Consider the following 25,919-nt stretch of genomic DNA (forward strand, 5'->3'; position numbering starts at 1 on the left):
TAAACAAATGCAGAGAGTTCACTGGAAGCATATGGAGAGAGGACTGAACTCTCTGCTGTCTGTGACACTGTCATTAACACGTGAGTTCAACACATCCAGCAGCAACAACAAACAGAGAAACAACACACTCGCTCCTGAATCATTCATTCGTAGTTTTACACATCTAACTGTATACTTGTGAGGACCCTCAATGATACAACATATCCCCTGATCTTTATATTTCATGACCTCTCTGAGTAATTTTTCTTTAAATATTGAACACACAATGTGGCTTCATGTGGGGCCAATAGCTTGTTAGCTTGGTTAGCTTGTTATGTAGTTTGTAAGCCAGGAATTTCATTATCCTCGGGTTAGCCTTTGAGCAACACGTGCTAACAATGCTAGCAGGAGTGTATTCTTACAAAAGTCATTAATGATATATGATAATGATATAAATATGTGCAATTTCAAATTTTCACACTTGGCTAATTCATTCTGACGGCCGGATTGGACCCTCTGCCGGGCCGGTTTTGGCCCGCAGGCCGCACGTTTGACAACCCTCATTTATGGCCTGTGATCGTAACATAAGGCTGGTCCTAACCTTCAAAGAGACATTTAAAAGACAGATTGCACACACTTTCCTGAGATGCCCACAGACGTAATCAAACAAAACAAAACAGTTTGAATGAACAAATGTAATGAACTGTCTGGTATGTACCTGTTGGCCTGAGTGGTGAAGACCCCGACCACAGCAGGTCTCTGGTTGATCTGCAGCACATTGGTGAGAGACTGGAGGACGTCAAAGTAGAAGAAGGAGTCTCCGGGAACAGAACAGTTCAGACGAGCCTGAACACACACACACAGATATATGTATATAAAATCAGAGTGTGTGGTTATAAAAAACAGCCATGAGTTAAAGCAGAAGTAAGCGATCCGGTCGTTTTGGCTAATGCTGCGTTCCAGGCAGGCTTTTGAAACCGTAAATTACAGCTTCAAGTCACAACTTACAACTTTGTAGCGTTCCAGGCAACCCACTCGTGTTTTTCCGACCTGTTTTACCTGTGAAAGTCACTATAACGGCCACTCGTAACTTCCGACCCGTGAACTCGTACCAGATTGAACTGGTACGACTTCACAGGTCGGAAAAACACGAGTTACGAGTTTCCTTGAACGCACCATAACAGTCCTCGTCCCTACGTCACCACATTCACGGCGTTCCTTGGCTGCACACACAGCCCTGCATGCCGTTCTCTCTCCTCATTGGATAAAAACTGTAGGATACGATAAATGTTTTCTCCTCGGCTCAGAGCAGAGCAGAGGGACTGACAGACCCGTGTTTCAGACCAAACACTCTATGTAAGTGATTGCTGTCGGAAGATATAACTATTTAAGACTTATATTAACACAAATATATCACTTACTTCTGCTTTAAGAAACTCCATTAGCTTCATACAGGATCAAAAGTTTGTACATTACCTTGAGGAAAGAGGTCCAGTATCTCTCCAGGACTCTGGGGGATCCACCGTTATCGTTCTTACAGACCCGCGCCACACGAGAAAACACCACCTGTAAGGCAGGTGAAGGAGGGAGGGGTCAGAGAGGGCAGTAACATCAGCCAGTAACTGTCAGTCACATTAGGTGATGTTGTTGTTGTTGAAATTATGACATAAAAACTGTATGATATTGATTTAAGATACATCTCCATCTGAATGTGAAGTTTAAATGTGAGTAACTCAGTCAGTCAAAGTTTCAGTTTTAGAGTCTGACAGTCCAAAAACTATTTTAACTATCTCTTAACCTTAAGAAAGAGATATTCATTCACACACACACACACATACACACACATAGACGTACCTTGCCCAGGGCGGTGTACTCCACTGCGATCTCACTGAGGAAAAAGTAGACGTAGTTTCCATAGTCGATGGCGTGAAGGAAGTGAGGCTCTGCAGAGAGAGAGAGAGAGACAGTCATCTATTTTCTTCTTTTCCAAGTCACACCTCTCCTCCTCCTCCTCCTCTTCTCTTACTATCAGTCATCACATACGGCCATTTTACTTCTGCCTGAATCTCCTCCCAAACCACAGAGAAATGATCTGATCCAGTGGGTTTTACACTGCGGTAATATGTGTAATACGTAATGTTATAAGCATAATATGTAAATATTATAAATATTAGTGTAGGACAAGCTGAATACAGAATTTAACTAGATTTAAATACAGAGAAATGCATTTAGCTTTACTTATTTCCTCTGGAGCTTTCAGACACATCTTGTGACCTTCATTAGTGAACGGTTCAGTTATTATAGCATTAATAAAAACTAAACCATATCCATAACAACAGCAAACTGAAAAATGTTCATGTAACAGTTAATAAATGTGTTCGAGAATATAAAGTATTTTATTGTGAAAGTGTTTCCTTCCAGGTGATTGGTCACTGTTCCTGTTAAATGCTGGGATTTCACACTGACAGCATCATGTGACCTACTATATGTGCGTCATGCGATCGAGTTTAAATGAAGCAAACTTTAAGTCAAACAGAATATCACAATGTTTTAGGTTTTATAGATATCTAAATAAATACCTCGTAGCCACTTGGAGTCGTACTTGACGGTCCTGAGGACGGGTCGACCTTCTCCCAGGCTTCTGTAGATGACGGCGTCGCTGGCCAGGAAGTCCGTCATGGTGGCCGAGTAGAAATCTCCTCCTGATGAAACAGCGAGAGGTTCATCTCCACACTCCACACACACACACCTTATCTTCACCTCTAATACACAGCTGAATGTTTTACTTTAGGTATTTTTACAGTTTTACAGCAGAAATAAACACCATTATTATTATTATAGACTTGATAATTAGTCACTTCTGTACATGTACATATTGCACAATTTGCAGAATCATTATATTCGGTTGAACTGACTTTAAGCTGAGCCACATCCATTAGCAGTGACTCAATGTGTTACATTTATATTTACGGAATAACAACATCCACGCGTCCAGGATTATGTCTTATTGTTAATTGCTGCTCTGCCTGTGTCAGAGTTCAGAGTTAATCAGCTGTGTTTTGCTGCTTTCCACGTCACAGTGACGTTTATTACTGAACACTGATGCTCTATAACTCCACTCGGTGTTTATGCTGTTTTGTCCTCGGTCTCTATTTTTAACCGCCACTTCACTGGTTAACACACGTCTCGCCTGAGGACGGTAGCTGGAAATGAGCCAGCTGGCTAAAGCTGCCACATTGACAGATGTGTTAATTAATGTGTGTTTTCCTTATGGACAAATGGATGAAAAAAATGAGTCAACTTTCCTTATGGTATTCTTTATGGCAAATACACGGAGATTTATTATATTTATGGATTTTTATGCTTCAGTGCCAGCAACGGCCAGAACTAGAGACATGTTGTTTTGGATTTGTCCCATTTCTTGGTAAGGAAATTCTTCAAATGTTCACTGATGAACTGATTTGGTGGTCAAAAGTCAAAGTTAGACACACAGGTGGTTAATATTTTATATTTTAAATGATAAGATATGTTTAGACTCTGGATAAACAGGAATGTGTCCTTGAAACTGTAAATGTGTATGTTATGAATTCATCTTTATACAATACATACTTTTCAGATTGATGGATACTCCTTTTTTCTAATACACAGAAAACAGAGGAGAAAATAGAAGTATCAGTGAAGTAGTTGTTGACTCACCAGCGAACAGTCCGACGTTTGACTGACCGGACTCGAAGGGACAACGAGCCTGGCCGACCACCTCCTCCCCGACCTGCTCCAGCGAGGTCATCTGAGAGGAGGAAGAGGAGGAGACAGGTGAGCAGTGAAGTTACATTTTACAAACCACAGAAGCTATCAGAGCTCTGAAGGAAGCAGTTGGCTGCGAAACAGAAACTCACCTCTCATTCACCGACTCCTTTATAATGTCAACTTTATGAATAATGTGTGCTAATGTTTTTCCCTGCGTGCCACAGAGGGGATAATAGCGCTGCTAAGTGAGTGTTCAGCAGGGACTGGGCGGCCTCATGTTACTGGACCTGAGCTAATAATACTCTGATGGACCAAGCTGACAGATCAGATAATGAAACTCTAATGAAGAAATTAACAGCTCAGCTCTGAAACAAACAGAACCTGAACTCCAGACCGACGGCAAGACACGGCAAAGCAGGACGGTGACAATCACATACCAACACACACAGGCCTGTCACTCACATGGGCAAATACACACAATCATTCAGAGGTGAATAAATTACAGCAGGTGACTGTCAACATAAACAACTGCTGACAGCTAAAATATTAAACATTTAGTATATATAACTCTCTATATATATATATGTTATTGTATGTTTAAGATGGACAGATAAAGTGATATTCACATAAATATCACAATATTTTATATTGTTGAATATTGCCCTGATAATAATTAATAACAAAAATGCACACAAATATTCTTTTTCTGTTACATGTAAAAAACTAAACTGAATATTTAATATCTAATGATTATTTATCACAAAGTATGATATCATAGTTGCAATGTAATTGTAAATCACATTGTTGTATAGATAGATAGATAGATAGATAGATAGATAGATAGATAGATAGATAGATAGATAGATAGATAGATAGATAGATAGATAGATAGATAGATAGATAGATAGATAGATAGATAGATAGATAGATCTATTAAAAATAAACCATAATGTGTAGCCTATTTTACCAGTATTTTAAAATCACCACCTGTATGGAAAAAACGCCCAACAGTTCAGTTTTACCGACTCCTCCTGTCACAGAGGAGATTTCTGATTCGCTGCTCAGTCAGTCATGACTGTGTATCTGACCCCTGCTCTACCAGCTCCTCTGGGTTAATGTGTTTTTTATCAGAGGTTTTTTTTTTTCAAATCAGTCATTGCAGCATGATAAACCCCCTGTAAAATAGTTTTATTGTTTCATTCACTGATGTTTTTAAAGTAATTTATTCCCCCTGAATCTCACCGTCTCTGGGGCCTTTAGTCTGTCACACACCCGGAGGGTTTTGTGCTTTTCTCTACAACTGCTGCTAAACATATTATTCTTATCATTATTACTGTCATTTGTGTTTGTTGAAATGAGAATATTGCTTTGTGTGAGCATGTGTCAGATTTATTTTCTTTTAAGATAAATAATAATTCTGCTGCTTTCACACAGGGAAATATTCAATAACATGTTTTCTTCTTTTTTGTCTTCCCGACAACCACAGCCACAGTTGCCTTTTTACTCCTCTGGCAAAGTTTGTTGATGTTGTTATCAATGCTGTTTCATTTCCCTGTTAACTCTACAGCTTGTTAACATGTGAATGCCCAACACAGCGGATAATAGGCTACTCATTTATGGATGAACTGACATGTTAGCTATGAGCTAATGAGGCTACGTTAGCGGAGCTGCTAACAGAGGTGTGTGGGAGCGTTTAGCCTCATAAACACACTCGTCTGCTGCCTCCACCTCAGGGATCTGAGTCTGAGAATAACTCTCCCAGTTCTCTCTCTCTCTGTCTGTCTCCAAGACTTTCTCTATCTCGCTCGCCCTCGCTCTGTTTGTCTTCTGATAACACTCCTCCCTTCTTTTCCTTCCTCATCATCTCTCTCTCGTTCTTCTTCTCCGTTCTGTTGACACGGTATGTTCAGACAGGGTGAAACATGTGAATCATCCTCAAATTAAATCAAACATTTAATCACACTTTAATTAAACATTATTTCTTCTTTATTGACACGAGGCTGTTGGCTCAGTGGTCACACACACACACACACACACACTCACTTTATCTCCATCACTATTGGCTGCTGTATGAGTTCCACACACAGGCACATGAGAGAATTAAAATGAAAATAGAGCAAAAAAAATGTCTTTACCCAGATTCTGGCCTGTCAGGACCTGACTGATGAAGGGGGATAATCTCCTTGAACTTACACCAATACCCACTGCAGAGGAGACTGAAGTGTGAAGGGACATTTATCCTCTACTTATTAGTTTATCCTCTACTTATTAGTTCACTAAAAAACACCAAAATGCTTCAGTATCAAAGCCGGAACAGCATCTTAAGGAATTATCTTTGGTGTGTTGACAGCAGAGCTCGTGTTTATTTAATGTTTTAGAATTGAATCAGAAGAATTAAACTGCCTCAGGTGTTAGATGCATACAGAAATACACAATTCGGAAATAATGTCCAACAGAGATGGATTACAGATACTCATGTTGGATACAGCATATTGCAGTTTTTCAACAAGAATCAACACACTAAAGTGCCAGTGAACTGCAGTTCATCTACTGGCCACTAGGGGGTGGACTCCAATGGTGAGTCAATCCCCATAGACTCCAATGTTAATATATCGAACTTTAGAGCAGAAATTAACATGTTTACAACCTGGTACAAACACTAATTTAATTTCCTCATTCATAACAACTGAACAGGAAGTGTTTTTCTCTTTTTTTTATACATATAACTCACCGTCTTGAGTTTTTTAAAGACTTAAAGTTATGTACGATTGAAAGTGCGCAGCATTGAGTGCCAGATGGGTGAGCCAATGCTGGCAACAATCAAGCATGCATCTATTCTGCTCAACACAGGCCCATTTGCCACATTTGCCCATTTCTGGATTAGAAGTTATAGAGTTAGGGGGCGGAGTCACAATCTGCCAAGATGGCGACAGTGGAGCAGCCCACTCTGAGCATCTGAGTCTAAGATCTAATTGGAAATAATTACCACAGCAGAATATTCTCAGCTCACAGCACAAAGTCCACTGCTCAGCTTTTTTCTTGAGCATTCAACCATTTACAAGGTCAACAATGAACTCCCACACTCACTGTTTGATTCCTCCAGCAGATGCTCCTTGAAGTGGATTCACTTCTCGTTACAAAACACTTCAGTCGATCTGTTTTTAATCGGTCTTGTCAGAAAACATCTTCAAACTATTTGGAAAACGAAGAGTTTTCACTTCCTGATCTTGAAAAAGTAAAAAGTTGATTTTATCTGGTGCCATCAATCAGGCGACGAGAGCAGGCGTCAGTGTTTTTCTAAGAGCTGCGGATCTCGTTTTAGATCCAAAGTCTTCACAATCAGAAAGGAAAGCGCCTCGTCTTCAGGTAAATGTGTTGTTTTTTTTTGTTTCCCGCAGCCGGAGCTGTCAAAGCACACAAAGCCTCAGCTAAATGGGGTCAGCGCCTGTCAATCAAACCTCCAGTGCCGCCAGAGCAGCATGAATATAATAAAAAAAAGAGAAAGAGAGAGACACAAGGTCTGAAATGGTGGCTTTTTGTGAAGGTGTTGTGTTACGAAGCGTCTTGAGCTGCCTGACGCTTCCAATTAGGGAAGTGAAGGAGCAGGGGAACGCCGCCAGAATAAAAGGCTGCCTCGTTCCCGCGCCCCGTCTCTCTCTGCTCATTAACCTGACGTTAGTGACGATTCAACAGCTGAGGGGATAATGGGCAGGTTAGAAAAAGTGCAAACACACAGTGTGGAGACGCACTTGATCATGAATAGGCTACACACGCATACGCACATCCTGGAGCTGTTATGAAACACACAAGGTTACATCTTAAGTGCAGGTACCTCCGTAAATGTCAATAATAGCAGCTGTTCCATTAGAAGCTGCTCTTTTAAGTGTATTTCGCTGAAGGACGAAACAAATATTGTAGCAATTTTTCCTGCTGTAGCATCAACTACCTAAACCGATCTCTGTTTAAAACCATAACACATCAGTTTGTTTTCTTTTGGTTCATGGATCTGATGCCCTAGAACCCATCAATATGATGGGTGCTTTTATTTTGAAAGGTAAGTGCTAGGCTAAGAGCTGAGGAAGAGCAAAGACAGGGAGTTTGATTTATGATGTCACAGAACAATCTCCACCTGAAGTGACTCCAGCATCATTAAACAGTTCAGACTCAGGCTCCCGGTTCAGGTCTAGGAGGGGATCTGCATGTGAACCGGATCTTTGTACGTTCTCCAACCAATCATAGAACCATAACTAAAGCTGTACATAATCTCTGTGATGTCACTTAAAGTTTTCTGAAGAGCGGTTTTGAACCTCACAGTGCACCATATTTGTCAGCCAAGTCAACATTTGTGGAGAGGACTCCTGTTTACCCACCTGTCACAACCTAAATTGTGTATAACTTTAAACAGTTTTTGTACCAGGCAGTCTGTGAACATGTTCATATCTGCTGTAAAAGCTTGATACTTTAAAGCCCCAGTGTGTAACTTCTCTCTGCATCGTGCAGACAGACCACTTGTTCATCCCGTCACATGCAGCGGCTGTTGTCCGTCTGCTGTCTGCCTTATTCCACGTGAATGCAGCATAAAGAATACGATTGTGCTAGTTTGGGAAATACAACCTCACCGCTAGATGGAGCAATTCCTACACTATCTCCCTTTGAAAGCCAGAAAAGAAAATTGAATTTGATCCCACTGTGGGTCTTAAAATCAGTGTAATCACTCATCTAGGCTGTCAGCCGATGTAGCCCAAACTTTGTGCAAAATTCTATTTTCGAGTAAATTCTGGGTAAAGTGGGGTAGCTTTTTTTTTGCATTGGATAATGCAGGCATGCAAATTATGTGTCACATTGCTCACGATTAATTAGCCAATGATATCAGAATCCTTCATCCGTCAATCAAACGTCTGAGAAAAAACAGGAAGCTTTGACAGCGAGTAGTAGCAGTCAGATCCCTGTGGTCCATCACTTAGCCTAGCTAGCTAAAGCCTGCCACACACATAAAGATAATCGGGCTGATTTTGCCCCGATTTTTCCCCTTCCGACCACGGACAGACATCGCCCGATTATCTTAAGCTCTTAAGATTATTTTATAAGATTCTCTTGTAGTGTGTGGTGTGTTAAGAGTCAAAATTCCCCCGACAATCGTTTCGGAAAACGTTCGGCGCCGATAATCGTAAGTATTAAACATGTTCAATATTTACGATTATCGGGGCCGACCACCGTGGCCGTTTCAATCAAAAGTCATCTTGTGTGTGGAAAGCCGGTGTTGTGCGGAGAAGCGCCTGCTTGCCGAGCTCTGCTCACCGAGCTCTGCATGCTGCTCGCAGCGACAAGCCACTTCTCTGCACAACACCAGAAACCCCATAGAGAGCCGCGGTGCGATTTATGAAATCTTTATGTGTGTGGCAGGCTTAAGTTAGCAAGCTATAACGTAGTAACGCACACACACACACACATCGCCCAGTCCCGACCCAACAATGAATATCCTGCCCGCTCGATAACGCCCAATCAAATTTGTTTTCTTTACTCGTGTAAACTCGTGGAAGGAGGCAGAACAAACTAAACCTTTAACATGGCATTCCTCCTCTAGTGGCCATTTGAGGAACTGCAGTTGTTAGTGTTGACTTTATTATTCAGTCCTGAAAATTGCTGCTTGTTTCAGACCTAAAACCACCTCCTGTGACGCCACTGACATCATGAAGATTAAAATGACTTTTCCAAACACTGAGCAACTTTAATGCATTAAAAGTGATAATAAACAGAGTAGTTATCGTCCACAGGGAGACATTACTGTCAGGACTGCTGACTGCTGACACCTCACTCCTCTGACTGTATTTGCTCTGCTGTCATTAAACAAAGACGATGCGATGCAGACGGTGTGTCTTTGCACTTAACTCTTGAGTGTCAGGACATAAAAACATCACAGCTGTCTTCCTTTGCGTCCTTCTGCCATGAACACTGGGAATCCAGGTTTACACATTGTCAGCTGTAGTTACACTAGATTCATGACTGTTGTTCAGACGTGTCACCTGAAAAGCGATGGAGCGTGTGTGTGTGTGATGAAGCTGCTGCTGTTGACAGACGGTTGAGTAGAGGACCGACTTCAGTGCATTTTTCTGTAGCTATGTAAAACGCGTGAGAGGCCATTTAAACTGCATTTAGTAACTTCCCCCCACCGCTGCCAAGACAGTGGGAAATCAATGTGTATTGAATTGGAGACAACTTCCTAATTAATGAGCAAAAATGTATAAAAACCACCAGTGTGTTTCTTTATATTTACACCGAGTAAAAACCCTAAAGTGACTGTAATGTGATGATCATTGCTCCGGGACTCGGGGGAGAACAGGTGTGTAACTACCTTGTAGTTTCGGCAGGTGGGGTTGAAGGCGTTGGTGCCGCAGGCGAACAGGGTCTCGTCGTTTCTGGGGACCAGGACTTTGACGTAGTTGTAGCACTCGTCCTGAAAAACACAAACACACGGCGACATATTCAACACAAAAAAAAAAGGAAAAAGAAAAGTGACAGGCCTCGTTAATCATGTAATGATGTGATAAAATCTTATCCTTACAAGGATGAAAATGTTTTTCTGAAGCTGCGAGTCTCTTTCTAATTTTATCTTTGGTGTCAGTGAACTCCAAACAAAGACATGTCAGCGCCTCTTACTTATCTGATCTGTCACACATGAAATATTTCTCAAGTGTTTAGACAGAGTCTCAAACAGCTGCTGGTTACAGCTGGACAGATTTTGATTCTAATAAACTGGTTTTATCTGGAGATGTGTGAAAAAATGCGAAGGAACAGGAACAGGAAGAAGAAGAAGGAAACTCACGCTGTTCTTCCCTCTGACCGTGCACTTGCTGACGTCTTTGGACTTCCACGTCAGTTTCTGAAACACAGAGAAGAAGGTGGATGTGATCGGGGTTCAGCAAATCATGACTCACACACCTGACCGCGACACAAAAAAACCGCCACTCCACAAAAATCACTAACACAAACAAAGGCCCGTCGACTCGTGGCGGCCCAATCAAACGACAGCGACGTGGTTTCTCCCATGTGAAGCGTAATCACCATCCGCTGATGAGATCTGATTACAAGCTAGGGAATGAAAAGAAAGAGACTGAGTGGACCTGGAGTTAATTACGTTTATTTAATCAGGGAGAAAATCAAGACCTGAGAAAAACAAAGATTCATAATCACACAATCAGCCCACAAAACACACACACAAAAAATGAGTCCTTGATCAACAAAAAAGAAGAAAACAATCACGAGTCATGAGAACATCAGGTAATAATAGCTCGGAGTCCAACTTGAGGGCAGTGAGTCCCTGTGAGACTTCAGAGGTTGTATTGTTTAGTTCTGTAGAGATTATTAGTGTCATAGCGATTATTCCTCAGCACCTCAACACCGACTCATGTGTCGCCATTCAGGGGAAACATCTGCACCAAGCTTTTGTCACATGTGGCCTGGTAATGTGTCTTTCTTCTCCTGGATCCTTCACAGTCCAACCTATCCCAAGATTCATTCAGAAAGTCCTGTCAGACAGGCGGCAGTGACTCAGGAGGTAGAGCGGGTCGTCCAATAATCAGAGGGTTGGCGGTTTGAATCCTTAGTGTGAATGTGTATGAATGATCTTGGTGGTTGCCATTCTTCTTCTTATTATTATTACTTGGATGTAGACCTGTGCGGTATACCGGTCTTTACTTGTTATGATATTAATTTTCCATATCCTGTACGCTTTACCAGGGAATAACCCAAAAATTGCCCGGAACCTGCACAGTGGGAAAGTGTTTCAGGGGGGGAACCCGTTTCAGTGCTGCTCACCAAACAGCGGTGCTCGACGATCACAATCGCGGGGTTATTTAAACACTGTACAATTAGCGATTTAGCGGGCTGAGACTGACAGAGCTGAGAGTTAGTGAAACGCTGTTAAAAAACTTTTTTTTCTTTTTGTGAGAGACTGTGGGGGGCCGCCATAGTCTTGTTAATTAATAGGAAACACTGAGGGGGTCCTGCTGCATTTACCTGTGTGCAGACTGTGCACTGTAAAATGGGCTATTTAATGCCTATCTACATATTCTTTTCTAATTATTTTCTTATTACAAAAAAATGTGAAAAAACTCTTGCATAAAAAGAAAAACCAACCGTCAAATACTGTGAAACTGAAGAAAAAAAGAAAAAAACGTGATATGCAAATTTGGTCATACCACCCAGCCCTACTTGGATGGTACCAATGGTAATGGCGACACTGACTAAACCCATGGGCCTTAAAATCTCATAATTGTCAAGGTTGCAAGGTGAAAGAAGCAGCACTTTGTGACATAATGCTAATGCCAAAAATCCTCCAAAGACATCCATCCATGCTTCAGTTGTACCATTTATCCATGCAGGGTTGTGGATGTGGGGCTGGAGCCAATCCCAGCTGACATACGGCGCCGGTGGGACACGCACCCTAGACAAGTCGCCAGTCTATCAGAGGGGCGACATGTAGGGAGGAACAACCTCAAGGCACAAGGAGAACATGCAAACTCCACAGCAGAAAGACCCCAGGGATCCAACACAGAGCCTTCTCGCTGTGAGGCGACACCTCTCTCTCTGGAACAGACTGTTTCGTTGCAGTTTGGCCTCAACAACCTACAGCAGCTACAGTACAAAAACGGCCACATCTCCGTAGGCTCATGCTGCTCTCCAGCCCTTCACAGTAGCAGCAGTGTGATGAACACAGAGGGATGAACACAGTGTACCGAGGAGCTGTGTCTCCACCAGCACTGACAGGCTGTAAAAAAAAAAAAAGTAAGGAGGAAATGAAAGTTTATCGCATCATCTCCTGCAGCACCACCTGCTGCTGTCTGATTATCAGCTGATACAGATTCAGTGTCGTACCTGCAGCCTCAGGAGCCACCTGGGAACATAATGACTGGTTTGCTGCTGTCAGTCCCACACAGAGCCGTTATGTGAAGGTGGATGGTGCGACACGGCCTCCTCTGTTTTCACTCAGCGATCAGCAGTGAGACGGTTTGTTGTCGATGCTTCTTTTTAAAAGGTATAGTTCACCCAAAAATTGAAATTTCACTCATTATCTACTCACCCTCATGTCGACTAAGGGCTGGGAGAAGTTTCAGAGTCCTCCGTGGCTTCTCTGAGTTACAGGGGGTCTCGGCGTAGCAGTGCATGTCCATATAACGGTTGCAAATGGATACCAACTGTCTTCGTAACAAAAAGACACACCAAAAAACATCCAAATACCTCCATAGTGCTCGTATGTAATGTCCGTCTTGTATTGTCCCGAAAAAAAATTAAATAAGTCTATATTTCAAGCTTGTTTGTAATGGAAGCTCCTCTTCCTGATTCGTCAAATTTGGACGAACCACGGTCTGTCCTCTTCCCAGTTTGTCCAAATTTGACGAACCGGGAAGAGGAGCTTCGAGAAGCTTCCGCTACAAACACGCTTGAAATACAGACTTATTTAATTTTTTCGGGACAATTTCGCATTTCGGGGCTTCAATACAAGACGGACATTACATATGAGCAGCATGGAGGTATTTGGATGTTTTTTTGGTGTGTCTTTTTGTTACAAAGACTGTTGGTATCCTTTCGCAACCGTTATATGGACATGCACTGCTACGCCGAGACCACCCGTAACTCAGAGAAGCCACGGAGGACTCTGAAACTTCTCCCAGCCCTTAGTCGACATGAGGGTGAGTAGATAATGAGTGAAATTTCAATTTTGGGTGAACTATCCCTTTAAATAAACTGATTTTTGGAAGAGGAATGCTTGATGCTGTGTTCAAGGCACGTGGGATTTACCGTTACTGCTCATCCTAAATCATCCTAAAAGCACCAAAGCGTCTGACCCGAACACATCAGCAGCAGCTTCTGACATGGTGGGGGGGGGGGGGGGGAACATCTACGGTGGAGTCCTACATAAAAACCTCCTCAGAGGGCGATAATGAAGGTGATTCCGTCCTGACAGAATCATTTGTCGAACTAAAACCAGAGTCTGCGCCGGCGTTTCTCCGGGCGTTTTTTGAGTCGATCACGAGTTCAACGTTAAAGACGTGAACTTTTCTTCAAAGACGAGGTGAGGAGACGGGCCACGCCGCCGAGGTCGGATCACTGATAACGAGAGTAAGAGCTCAACATCAAAGAGCCGCTGCAGGCCACCGTCCCACAATGCACCGGGAGGCCCATTACTGTCAGGAGCCACCCCGTAACCTCTTCTCTTTGATGAGGAGGACGTGTGCAGATCAAAGGAAGCGTGTCCTTTGTGCCGCCACACGCCGCATCAGCAGCTGCTGTAGTTTTGTTCCGCCGCTCTGATATTTACGGCGCCTCTTGTGCAGGAACTGAAAAGGATCTTGTGCTGCGTCGTCAGGTTTGATGCTGCCCTCGACACTTTGAGAGAAGGACGAGGCGCAGGAGAGGCTCCACTCGAAATCTAATCCAGGGAAACGTCTCTGACCACATCTAAATGTACAGTACAGGTGGGCGGGGACAAGTGTGTCGTCACCTGGAGAGACAGCAGGCTGAGAAAAAACACCAGCAGGATCTGAACAGAACCTGAGCGCCTTGAATATCAACGATTAGCCATGACGACCTCTGTGCCCAATAAAGGTCCCAAATTATATAGTATATAGATGTGAAAGTCTCAATTGATTATAAATTAGCTGTAGATTCTATATCAATACTGTTGAAGTATCAAAGCCTCAGTCCATAGAGAAATGCACTCAGTCTGTATTCAGAAACTGAGCCTTGAAACAGGCCGGTAGGACTTCCTGTAACATTGTGATGTCACAACAAAGCGGTAAAGAAGCTCCACCCACATCTGAACTTGCAGGATGTGGTTAAGAATTGTATTTCTCATTGGATTGTCCTCAGATCATCCAGACGTTATAATGAAAAAATGAACATTAAGGAGCCGAGAGCAGTAACATAATTAAAAAAAAAAGACATTACATCAACTGATCTGGAGGCACAGAGGGTCTGAAAATTAGAATAGTGTGATGGTTTCTGCCTGATAACGATTTTAAGGATGAGTCATGTTTCTTCAAATCTTTGATAACAGGAAAAAGATTTTTTTTTTTTGAGTCAGATATGTGATCTTGTTCTTATCAGTCTCATTAAGAAGAACAGATGTTAATATTAGTGATAAGTCTGTCTTTGAGTCTGAATAATAACATCCAGGCTGAGTCCGACATCAACTCAGCAGCAGTTACGCACCTCCACACAGTCCCAGTTAATTAGCCTGTGAATTACTGAGATATGATCAAAAACGTGCTTTGTGAAGTCCCTGTGACCTTTGGCCTTCCTGAAAAGATACTGGCTCTGACCACAACTGCTGCTGTCAAGAGACATGGAGTTTATATTTTGTCATATGATGTTTTACTACTGACTTTATTTGTTGACAAACTATAAAAACAAGGTCCAAGTTGAATAAAACTACATTTTAAAGTTTTCTGACCTCCTCCCACTGAGGATCAGCAAAAAAATATAAAAGTATGAATCTACAATTGTTTTCACTTTCAGATTTTTTAGACTTTTTCACCTTTTCCCAAGCACCTTCTCCACAGAGATTAAATCATTTTATTATTTATTTCGGCTCCGATTAATTATTCAGAGATAAAAAAAAAAGCAAAGTGTTGATAATGTGACTTCACTCACCAGCTGAGGAACGAACTCCTCTGACGCCGTCGTCAGGTTCACTGCGAACACGTGATCTCTGTGGAGGTTAAAACACAAAGTCAGAGCTTGATGTGGAGAAGGAGAACAAGAGGAAGCCTTTTTCTTCTTCTACTGATTCACTGGTGTTAATTTATCTGACCTGATTGTGTCAGAGAAGCATTCAATTTGTGAGATGTCATATTTGTGTCTTTGTGCGTTCTTCTTATCCATCAGGTCCTCAGGTTTTACATGTTTGGACTTAAATCTGCTTCAATTAGTGTTTGTCCTATATTTCCCAGCATGCTTCAGCAGCAGAGCTTCATTATGGGTAAAGTGAGGCATTGAACTTAAAATCAGATCTAAGAAGCTGATTAACAGTTTAAAACAAAAACATGAAAACACAAGATACAGATGTTGTCACCACAAATCAAGAGTTTAAAAACCCTGGATTTAACAAGACTGGAAAGTATTTAAAAACTGTGACCTTCAGAAGGAGATGGAACAGAAAAAGACGCTTATTTCCTTCTGAACTTACTCATTTTTATATCTTATGTGACAAAACATTTCCACCAGTTTGCGTAATCAATAGAAAACCTTTGCCAGCTCTCTGAGGTTAGACAATCCCCACATGTTGTCAACTATTTTTTCTCACTTAAGAAGTCCTGCAGCTTCTCTTCCACATTGTGTGTATATGTATGTTTGTGTGTGTGTGTGTGTGTGTGTGTGTGTGTGTGTGTGTGTGTGTGTGTGTGTGTGTGTGTGTGTGTGTGTGTGTGTGTGTGTGTGTGTGTGTGTGTGTGTGTGTGTGTGTGTGTGTGTGTGTGTGTGTGTGTGTGTGTGCAGACCTGGCAGTGATGTACAACATGTGGTTGATCCGTAACATCCTCTGAAAGTCCAGGCCCAGACGCAGCGTGTCGTTGTCCTGAAGCAAACCCTGAAAACCTGGATACTGGTACGACTCTGCAGACACAAGACCACACAGACCACACAGTCAGAGGGTGAACGTACTGTACACAACACACAACATGTTAGTTTCCATGGATACAAAGAACATGGTGATGGGACACGTCAAAGTGGGTAGTATAGGACAAACGTGGGTTGATTTTCATGGTTATCGTGTCTCATCTTACTACAGTTCCCATCATGCTTTGAGCGATGGATATAGAAAGTTGAGTTAATAGACGAAGGTTTATCCATCACAAACTCATGGACATTTATCGTTGATGGTCATCGCAAACACAACTATGAACAGGAAGGTTGAAAAATCATCATCATCATCATCATCATCATCATCATCATCATCATCATCATCATCATCATCATCATCAACCAATCAGAGGGCTCTACTCACGCTCCGAGGTGACTGCGTTGATGGGCTCCAGGTCTTTGGGGAAGGGCGTGGTGGTGGAGGCCGACTCACACAGGAAACTGAAGGCCAGGATGAGCAGCAGCAGCAGCGTCATTGGCAGCTGTCGCCACGGTGACAGCCAATCGGTCGGGGCCATTTTGTCAGAGACGGCGAGGAGCAGCAAGGGGAGTGGGGGGGCGGGGGGGTCCGTGGCGTGGGTGATGTCAGCAGGTCATGGTGGACGTCGGCTACACGGGAACAGAAAGAGAGATAACGGCATTTAGACGAAAGCAGATTAGCAAAAAAGTGTGTGTGTGTGTGTGTGTGTGTGCTGGTGTGGTGTTCAGGGTTTATCTCCCCCGGGTCGTCCTCCTGCTGCAGATATAAATTATGAGGGATTAGCATGTAGCCCAGCGGTTAGCCCCCGTATTAACCTGCCAGGTCAAAACCTGCATTCAGTTACATGGATTAGCATTAGCTTAGCGATGGCATGCTTGTTGTTGACGTTGAACAGCACGCACACAAACTCACAAACACAACGAGGGAGAAAGTGAAACCCATTAATTGCAGGAGAAGAAAAAAACTGTGTATATAGGAATATTGAAGTTAATTTAAATACCTTTTTAACTCATTGGCTGCCATTGACGTCTATAGACGTCAATCTAATTACAACCGTTCACTGCCATTGACGTCGATAGACGTCAATTGCGTTTTTCAACGGGAAGGGCTGGAGGAAGGTCTGGCGGAGCTTGTCCATCAATATCAGGCTTGTAAACTAGTGTAAAGATGTGTAGCGGCCTGTAGGGGGCAGCAGTGCCCTCTTTGGATGAGAGATCAGCATGTATTACGGTATGAGAAGAAGAAGCGAGATGACAAGAGATATGCTAAAGAAACTTATGCACGGAGCCTATGTGTTCCGCACGTCGGCACATTATGTACCGTGTGTGTCGCGGTAGTTCGGAGAGGAAGAGGGTCGCGATCGTGAGAAAACGACGGAGATCATTGAAAAAGACACCGACGACCGACACCGACGCTGGACACCGGCGATCAAGCCGGGCCGAGCGGCCGGTGAGAGCAGCAGCTGACGGTGCGTCACCACAGACCAGAGCCCAGCTCAACTGACGGCTCGGTGGACGTGACCCGAGCGATTCCATCCGGATCAACCAGGAGCAGAGACTCGTCCCCACGCTCCAGAAAGACATGAAGGTAATAATATAATACATCAATGGTAAAAATAATAAAATAAACTAACTTGCTAGCGAGCTAACTTTTACTGCTTAGAGAAGGGCGGATCGCTTTGATCGGAAAGGTTAAAAAAAAAAAAAACTCCACATCACACTTGACTACATCTAAGAGATGTATTTTTATGGTAATTCTATATATTTCTATAATTTACAGGTGGTGGATCGAGCAGTGGTCGACCATGGGGCAGAGGTCATGTGACAGCTACAAACGTAGCCTACAAAAAAGTTAATGCATTTTTACTGATATTTGTAAATAAATTATTATTTTGCCATCAAAAGTCCTTTCTCAGTGTTGTTTTTGTTGTTTTATAGAAGGAAAACACTGTTCAGATGTGTGAGGTGTCACTAAAGCAAAAAATATCAACGTCAAAGTCACTGTTCTGCTTGACATGTTTCTTTCCACAAAAAGCTCGTTTTCTCAGTGTTTTGGTCAAAAACTGCTGTTTTTGGCGAAACCAGCCTATGTTCTACTGCTGTTTACAAAAGAACGGAAAAAGGTAGAAACAAACTTTTTTTTTCCTATTGAACAAAGAGAGTCTACTTTTCTCTTGGTAGTTTCTGTGTTTATATAGTCATAGAACACAATATTCTGTGGGTCTTATAAGATCGTTCAAAATGCTCTAAAATGGCTGGCAGTATGGGGCTCTCTGCTCTGAAAATGGCTGGCAGCCAATGAGTTAAGACTTTTTCAAGACCTTTTCAATATGTTTTAATACCTCACCGCCACTTCAAGCTGTAACCATTTACATCAGTGACACTTTTAACGTAACAGTTTTACTATAGACCACTATGATACAACAGAATTCAAAATAGGCTGGGATAATAAATCAAAGGCAAAGTTAAAAAAAAAAAAGAAAACATTGCTCCACTCTCTAAAAACAAAAACAACAACCATGACAGTCATGCCTCAGGTCGTTTGATTTAGTTGCCAGGAGGGTTGTAGCCGATATCCGAGTATTTGCTCGACTTGGGCGGCACCCTATAAATATAAATTACATATAAAGTCGTGAAAAGACCCTTTTAAATACTTTTTAAGGGTCTTAATTTTACCCAAATTGATTTATCACCTTTTTCAAGACCCCGTGGCGGATACCCTGAAAAAGAGATGAGAAGCTCCCAGAAATAACCTCCAGGTTCAATATTCAGTGTCGAACTCACTCCATGTGTGTGTTGTGAATGAGGAAGGTAAACACACTAAGACGCAGTGCGAGGTGGTGAAAGGGACCACAGGTGCAGGTTGGGGACTCAGGTGAATCAGGTTTGCCACAATTTTCATCATTTCAAAGATCACACTCCAGGTAGCTACAGCATCGTAAATGAGTCGGATCTCAGCAACACAGACTCGATGCAGCTGCTTTTAAATTCAGTCAGACTCGTGCTTTATGAAGATGTCAATCTGAAGATATCCACCGGGAATAATATATATATCACATAAATCCACTTAGAAATCCTTTTGTAGCTGCAAAACTTCATTCATATGTCTTCATAAGTTACTCCCATACAGTACTAGCTACGTCCATGATAAACAAGGGGGCAGTTGTCGGTCTGAGAAGTGAAGCTCACTTCCGCATTCAAAAAGCTGCAATCCCCTCGGCTGTCGCTGGGGGCTGGCTCCAGAAGGGAGCAACTCCAATCGAGCCCCATGTTAAAATAGCCGATTTTACAGCTTAAAAAAACATATTTACAGCCTGGTACATTTTATTTTTTTGGTCTCAATCGATAGTTTCTACCCCCGCACACACTCTGAGGGGGGTGATTTTTTTTTAAACTCTACCGTTTTACTATTATTAGGGTTAAAGTTCTGGCCAATCAGGGCGCAGAACCGTTGAGTGACAGGTCCGGCGACCGCTGCTACGAGGCCAGTGGGCGGGTTCTCGGCCGGCCAACGGCCGCACCGCTCCAAATATGGCAAGTAGAATCCAAAATGGCGCGGCTCAAACCCCCGTAGTAGCGGCACAAAACAGACTCCCCCAAACCAATGGGTGACGTCACGGACGCTACGTCCATTCTTTTTACAGTCTATGATGATAAACTGCAAACAGGAGGAGGTGATAGTTAATCCTCCATATGTTTAATGCTAGTTTGGCTAAAGGCAGAGTTGGCTGATACCTGTGTAAAAATGGCAACGTTGGATGTGTTTTGTTTTGATTTTCTTTTTTTCAGTTTGGGAAAGTTAAGCAATTTTTTTCCGTGGCGGCCCCCCGCTGCGACTCGCCCCAACAGGTTCAGTATGTGAATCACACGGACGCCTTATCTCTGCTCCTCTCTTCATCTCCTCCTCCTCCTCCTCCTCCTCCTCCTGTGAAGCTCGCTGGTGTAGAATAACGATTGTGGAGGTTCACGGGGGGAAAAACAATGTGACAGGCAGATTTGGAGTCTGTGTGTGAAGAGACAGAGAGAGCCAGCAGAGAATAGAGATTGTGTTTCCTCTTTCTCCTCCTCCTCCTCCTTAATTCCTGCACTCCTCTGTTCCCTCACCCCCTCCCCTCCTCCTCCTTCATCTCATCCTTTTATCTTTCCTTTATGTGCAAAACATCTTCAATCGAGAGACAAATTCCTCTGTCTTTCCTCCTCATCACCTCTCCTCCTCCTCCTCCTCCTCCTCCCACTGTTATGTCATACAGTGACGAAGCAGAAAAGAAGGAGGCAGGAAGGTGACACGCTCTCCTCTCATGTCCTCTTTCATCACCTCCTCCCCGTCGTCTCCTCACCTCTTCTGCCTCGTTCTGTCGCGCCAGGTGACAAATGAAAAGGAGAGAGGTGGTCCCAGAGGTGATGAGCTCTACTTCTCCCCTTGTCCTCTTCCTCCTCTTCCTCCTCCTCCTCCTCCTCTTCTATGGTCTAGAAATGGGCTTAAAAAGAGGAGGTATCGCTCCCTTAAGCACCCCCTCGCCTTTTTCCTGTCAAGCCACAGCAGTCGCCTGATAACACTCTCCTCTCCTCCATTACAGAGGTGTGATTGGAGGAGGTGAGCAGCAGGTACAAGGCCGCTAAGAGCTTCGAGCTAACACACACACACACACACACACAGTCACACACACATATACTGTATATTGGTGTATATTGATGAGGGAAGCTTGAATGAAGCTCCACCAGCAGCTGCATCAATAAAAACACTTCAAAGATGATTCATCTCAAAGAATCGCCTCAGGTGCTGTCGTGACATTCGGGAAAAATAACTTAATTTGGGATTAATTCATAACTTAAGAATCCTCGGCTGCTGCTGTCATTCATTTATTTATTACTCTATTACTAGATAGATAGATAGATAGATAGATAGATAGATAGATAGATAGATAGATAGATAGATAGATAGATAGATAGATAGATAGATAGATAGATAGATAGATAGATAGATAGATAGATAGATAGATAGATAGATAGAGTGAAATTCTTGGACCGGTGCAAGACGGACGAACACAAAAGCGAGTCGACCACTAAATACTAATATCAAAATAACTATAAAGACAAAACGATAAATTTATCGAAAATGGACCCATTAACAAGTGTGGGTAACGCAGATTCATCCACATTAGTATGAGACTCTTTTATAACCAAAAGCAAACTCCTCTGGGTCTCTTCAAGTAGTAGAGGCAGGAAACAGTGAGACCGGCCTGTATCCACCTGGTCAGGTGCAGGTTTACAGGATGACAGGAATCCTGACCAAAACATGAAAACATCCAACATCCTCTGGACCATTACTATTTGCACACAGATAAAAAAAAAAGTTGGACTGATGTCAGGCTCAAACAAACCGGCTCCAAAACTGTTAAATTGAATGTGTTTTTAATGTTAATCCAACTCCTCTGACTCTTCACTGACAGACATAAACGACTGGATCGACCGTTGTTGTAGACACGAATCAGCTGACGTTGCGTGTTTCAGTGAAGTGGAGACTCTGACCTGAGACTGACTGCCGCTCCCCAGAATTAACTACATTTCCTCTTGTTAGCTTTTCATTAGCCTCTACAAAGTGTGTGTGTAAGTGTGTGTGTGTGTGTGTGTGTGTGTGTGTACACTTGTATAGCTATACATGTGAGGACCAGGTTGAGTTTTAACCAGAGTGAGGACCTTTTGGGTAAGTAAGGACATTTTGGCTGGTTCTCATTTTCTCAGACCCCCTTCCAAGGGCTGTTTGAGGGTTAAGACTTTATACGTTATTATAATAAGGTAAGGTTAGGCATTTGTTTTGAATGGTCAAGGTAAGGGTAAGGGGCTAGGGAATACATTATGTCAATGAGTGTCCTCACAAAGATAGCCATACAAACATGTGTGTGTAGAAGAAAGACGGATAGCACACTGTTGATAGTCAAACCTGGAGGATTTCTCTGATGACATTTGCTACCAAATAATACAAATATGGGGGAAAAAACTGAAGAACCTCTCTGAGATGAGCCACAGCTCTCAATATGCCTCCTCTCTCTCTTTTTCTCTCTCTCTCTCTCTCTGTGAGTGTGTGTGTTTTATTCCTTAAATCATTAATTTGCTCCTCGAAGCCAAAGCAGCCCTGATGTCAATTCTCATTCAGTGAGACCAGGCTGAGACAAACTGCCTGGTTTAATGAACGAACACTGACACACACTCACACACACACTCACCTCGGAGAGCAGCTGACTATATTTAGGTCCTGTTCGAGACATTTCGTCTGAAGCCCATTTCCCCATTTCCCGGATGTAATTTACACCTCCAAGTCTGAACCGTGGACTCGGCGGACGGACGGACGGACGGGGTCCACATGCGAGGACACGTCTGCAGCCCGTCTGCAGGTCCACCCACCTGTTCAGACTCACTGCGCGGTTCGGCTCTGATTCAGTCTCCTGACTTGTTACACACACTACAGTGGTTTATTTTTGGCACGGCGCTGAAATCAGGGATGAATCACGAGGCAGAGCGCTTATGAAGGAGGGGATGGTGTCACGCACGTCGACTGCTGTTTGATGGACGGGACTCGTTCAGGTGCAGCAGCACGGAGACCAAGACCTGGTCCGACTGAAACACCTAACAGATCCTGCCTGTTAGAGGCCTTTTAGACCTTGTTCGGTAATGTCAGGTAGTCAGTGGTGTTTCTCGTCTCTGGGGGCCACAGGCAAACAATCTCATCTCCACTTTCTCCCTGCCACCTTCACCATGCCGACTCATTTATTACTGCAAACCCTGACGATGTGAGGGGCCGCCAGGGGCCCCTTTGTGGGCACTAACAACATAAACAATGGAGAGTTCTTCTGTTCTGTTCTGTTGTGGCTGTTTTGTGTTTACCGAGCTGCTTCAGATTCAAACAACATCCATATTTAACACCTGTAAACAGTGCACCATTAACACAGACCAAGGCTTTGTTACCAAGGCCACTAGGTGTCGCCCTGACAACAACACATAACTAAGGGTCGCAAATTGCAATAGGGACGTACAGTGGCAGCAATGGTTACTAGCAGTGGAAATCAAACATCACTCAGCTATGGCAAGCAGATTTAACATTTAAAAGCTAAGTCTGACTATTAACATTGTAGATATCAACAACGTCTTTCTGACTTGTCGTAATTACATTTTGAATAGTTGGATTTTTCATTCAAGATATCTGTAATTCAGTTTTGCCTATAGTCAAAAAGAACATTTCAGATATCCGCAACTATGTTCTTCCTAGAACAAATGACGTCACTTTTGCCATTCATGTGTATGGGGTTTGTCATTACAAATATCTACAATTCAGTTGCAGATATTTGCTATGTGAATTATGTCATGTAACTTATGTTATGTAACTGAATTATGACTAGGACTAATTCCAGTTTGAGGTATCTACAACATTATTTTGACTAGTCATAATTCCAGTTACAGATATACAAAACTTAATTTAAGATACCTGAAAAGGGACATGTAGATATCTTTAATTGAGGTGAATTAAAGATATCTTGAACTGGAATTATGACTAGTCATAATCAAATTGTAGATATCTCAAACTGAAATTACTACTAGTCATAATTCAGTTACAGATATCCATAATTCACATAGTGGATATCTGCAACTGAACTGTTGATATCTGTAATGAAAAACCCCATACACATAAATGGCAAAAGTGACGTCATTTGTCCTAGGAAGAATATCTGACATATTCTTTTTTACGAGGCAAAACTAAATTACAGATGTCTGCAACACATATCCAGTCTGGCTTTTAAATGTTAAAATGGCTTGTCATACTAAGCAACTTTTAACTCTTTTAAAAAGAAAAACACACTCACAACTGCATGAATTGATGTTATTCTGAACATCGCTTTGATATTTTTGAATGCTGAATCCATAACCGGCAAATTGCTGTGCAGCTAGAAGTAGCCAAATAAACTACTGTAGAAGCAGTAGCATTCGACTACAGCTCAAGAACATACAGTCATAGTCAAAAGTCAATAGTACCTTAAATAGATTCTAAAGAAATATAAAATGAATGCAGTATAGTTAATTCACATGTGCATTATTTAAAAAATAACCATAAAATGTCCAGAGAGAACTTGATATATGCTTCAGTGGACGGTTTAACATGAGATGAGGAGTTGGTGTATATGTGAGTGTTAGGCTACTTCAGCACCATGGACAGCGTCATGTTTCATCCACACACAGCACAGTTACAGGTTGTAGACACAGAGAGAGAACGACCGGTCAACAACAGATTGACCTGGAAAATCATCTATAACTAAATAAAGAAAAGAAATATGCTAATAATCCACCAAACGACTGACAGGATAATTGAATATAAAGAAAATGACAGTGTTGAATATGAACTAATCCATATGCTACTGGTCTAAACTATAGTCTTTCTCCTGTAGTAGAAAGTTTGGATGCAACAATAAGAAGTTTCACATACATTATGTCACCGCATCATGACGTAGCAATAACTGCTGCACAGTCGATCTACGGACTCTTAACTCCGCCTGCACTGAGCTGAAAGTCAAACTGTTTTCAACCAGTTTTCATCAAAGAGTTTTAATGCAAATCAGCAAAAGCTGTTTTTTTTTTCTTCTTTTAAATAAATTACAAGAGCACAAGTGGTTAAAATGACTACGTTTAAAGAAGAGAAAAAGACGGGAGGTTTTTAAAAAAACCTTCAGCCTCAGCTTCCTCTCTCTCATTAAATCAACTGCTGTCACCTCAGGCTGAATCCTGCTCATCCCCTCAAAACGAATGTCAATATCTCCTGATAAGAGCTCTTTAAAGGAGGAGGAGGAGGAGGAGGAGGAGGAGGAGGAGGAGGAGGAACTAATTGACTGTTCAGACTAAACTGCACAAACAGACAGGTTAAATCAACTTTATTGACACAGTCTGGACGTAAAATCATAGACATTTCTGATTTATTTGCTGCTTTAATGTTTGGGGGAGAAAGAAAAAAAATCAGACAAAGCTGCTGCATCTAAAAACTGTTTCCTCTTCATCAGAAAACCAGGAGGCAAAATTAAGACTTTTCACCATTTAATCAAGAAAAAAACACCTTGATTTTCTCATTGAAAACCCTCCAAAGAGCCATTTCCTCCCTCCAATCTCTCACGTTATTATTTTTCTTTTTTTTTCTTTTTTGTTGATCTCCTCTGTGTCGAATCCTGAAGCTGCTGCCTGCTTTTTCTCATTTTACCCAATTCACCTGCGTCTGTCAGATCCAAATCTTTTCTTTTTTCTTTTTTAATCATCTCCCTGGTTGTTTCCAGACGTCCCCCCGGGTTTCTTTGTCTCACCCGCATACTTTTAGACTTTGTTTCATTTCTTTTTGCGCAGAAGAAGCACACACACAGAAAAAAAAAAAGGATCTGAATTTCCTGTCTGAGCAAACAAACTGAATGTGACTCTCAGGTTGAACAAATGGAAGAGGCTCGATGCCACCCCCCCACCCCACTCCCCCATCCCACTGTCAGTCAGTCAGCCCGGGCTCATTTAGATAATTGAAACATCTTGTTCTCCTCCTCGTCGTTGCGTGT

At 42.4% G+C, this 25,919-nt stretch overlaps 1 protein-coding gene across 1 annotated transcript in view; it reads right to left on the reverse strand.

Annotated features, from left to right (window-relative positions):
* LOC310993422 (semaphorin-6D-like) overlaps positions 1-25,919 on the reverse strand; it is a 91,320-nt gene that overhangs the window by 56,877 nt on the left and 8,524 nt on the right. Inside the window, exons 2-11 of the mRNA XM_083981770.1 lie at positions 16,730-16,974; positions 16,224-16,338; positions 15,379-15,436; positions 10,550-10,606; positions 10,079-10,180; positions 3,676-3,766; positions 2,559-2,681; positions 1,834-1,922; positions 1,456-1,545; positions 698-825 (exon numbers count right to left, since the gene is read on the reverse strand). Coding sequence (XP_083837896.1) covers positions 698-825; positions 1,456-1,545; positions 1,834-1,922; positions 2,559-2,681; positions 3,676-3,766; positions 10,079-10,180; positions 10,550-10,606; positions 15,379-15,436; positions 16,224-16,338; positions 16,730-16,883 — 1,007 coding nt within the window. The 5' untranslated portion in view covers positions 16,884-16,974. The remainder of the gene's footprint in view (positions 1-697; positions 826-1,455; positions 1,546-1,833; positions 1,923-2,558; positions 2,682-3,675; positions 3,767-10,078; positions 10,181-10,549; positions 10,607-15,378; positions 15,437-16,223; positions 16,339-16,729; positions 16,975-25,919) is intronic.

The sequence above is a fragment of the Trachurus trachurus genome, assembly GCF_905171665.1.
Source record: "Trachurus trachurus genome assembly, chromosome: 11".
Classification (NCBI taxonomy): domain Eukaryota; kingdom Metazoa; phylum Chordata; class Actinopteri; order Carangiformes; family Carangidae; genus Trachurus; species Trachurus trachurus.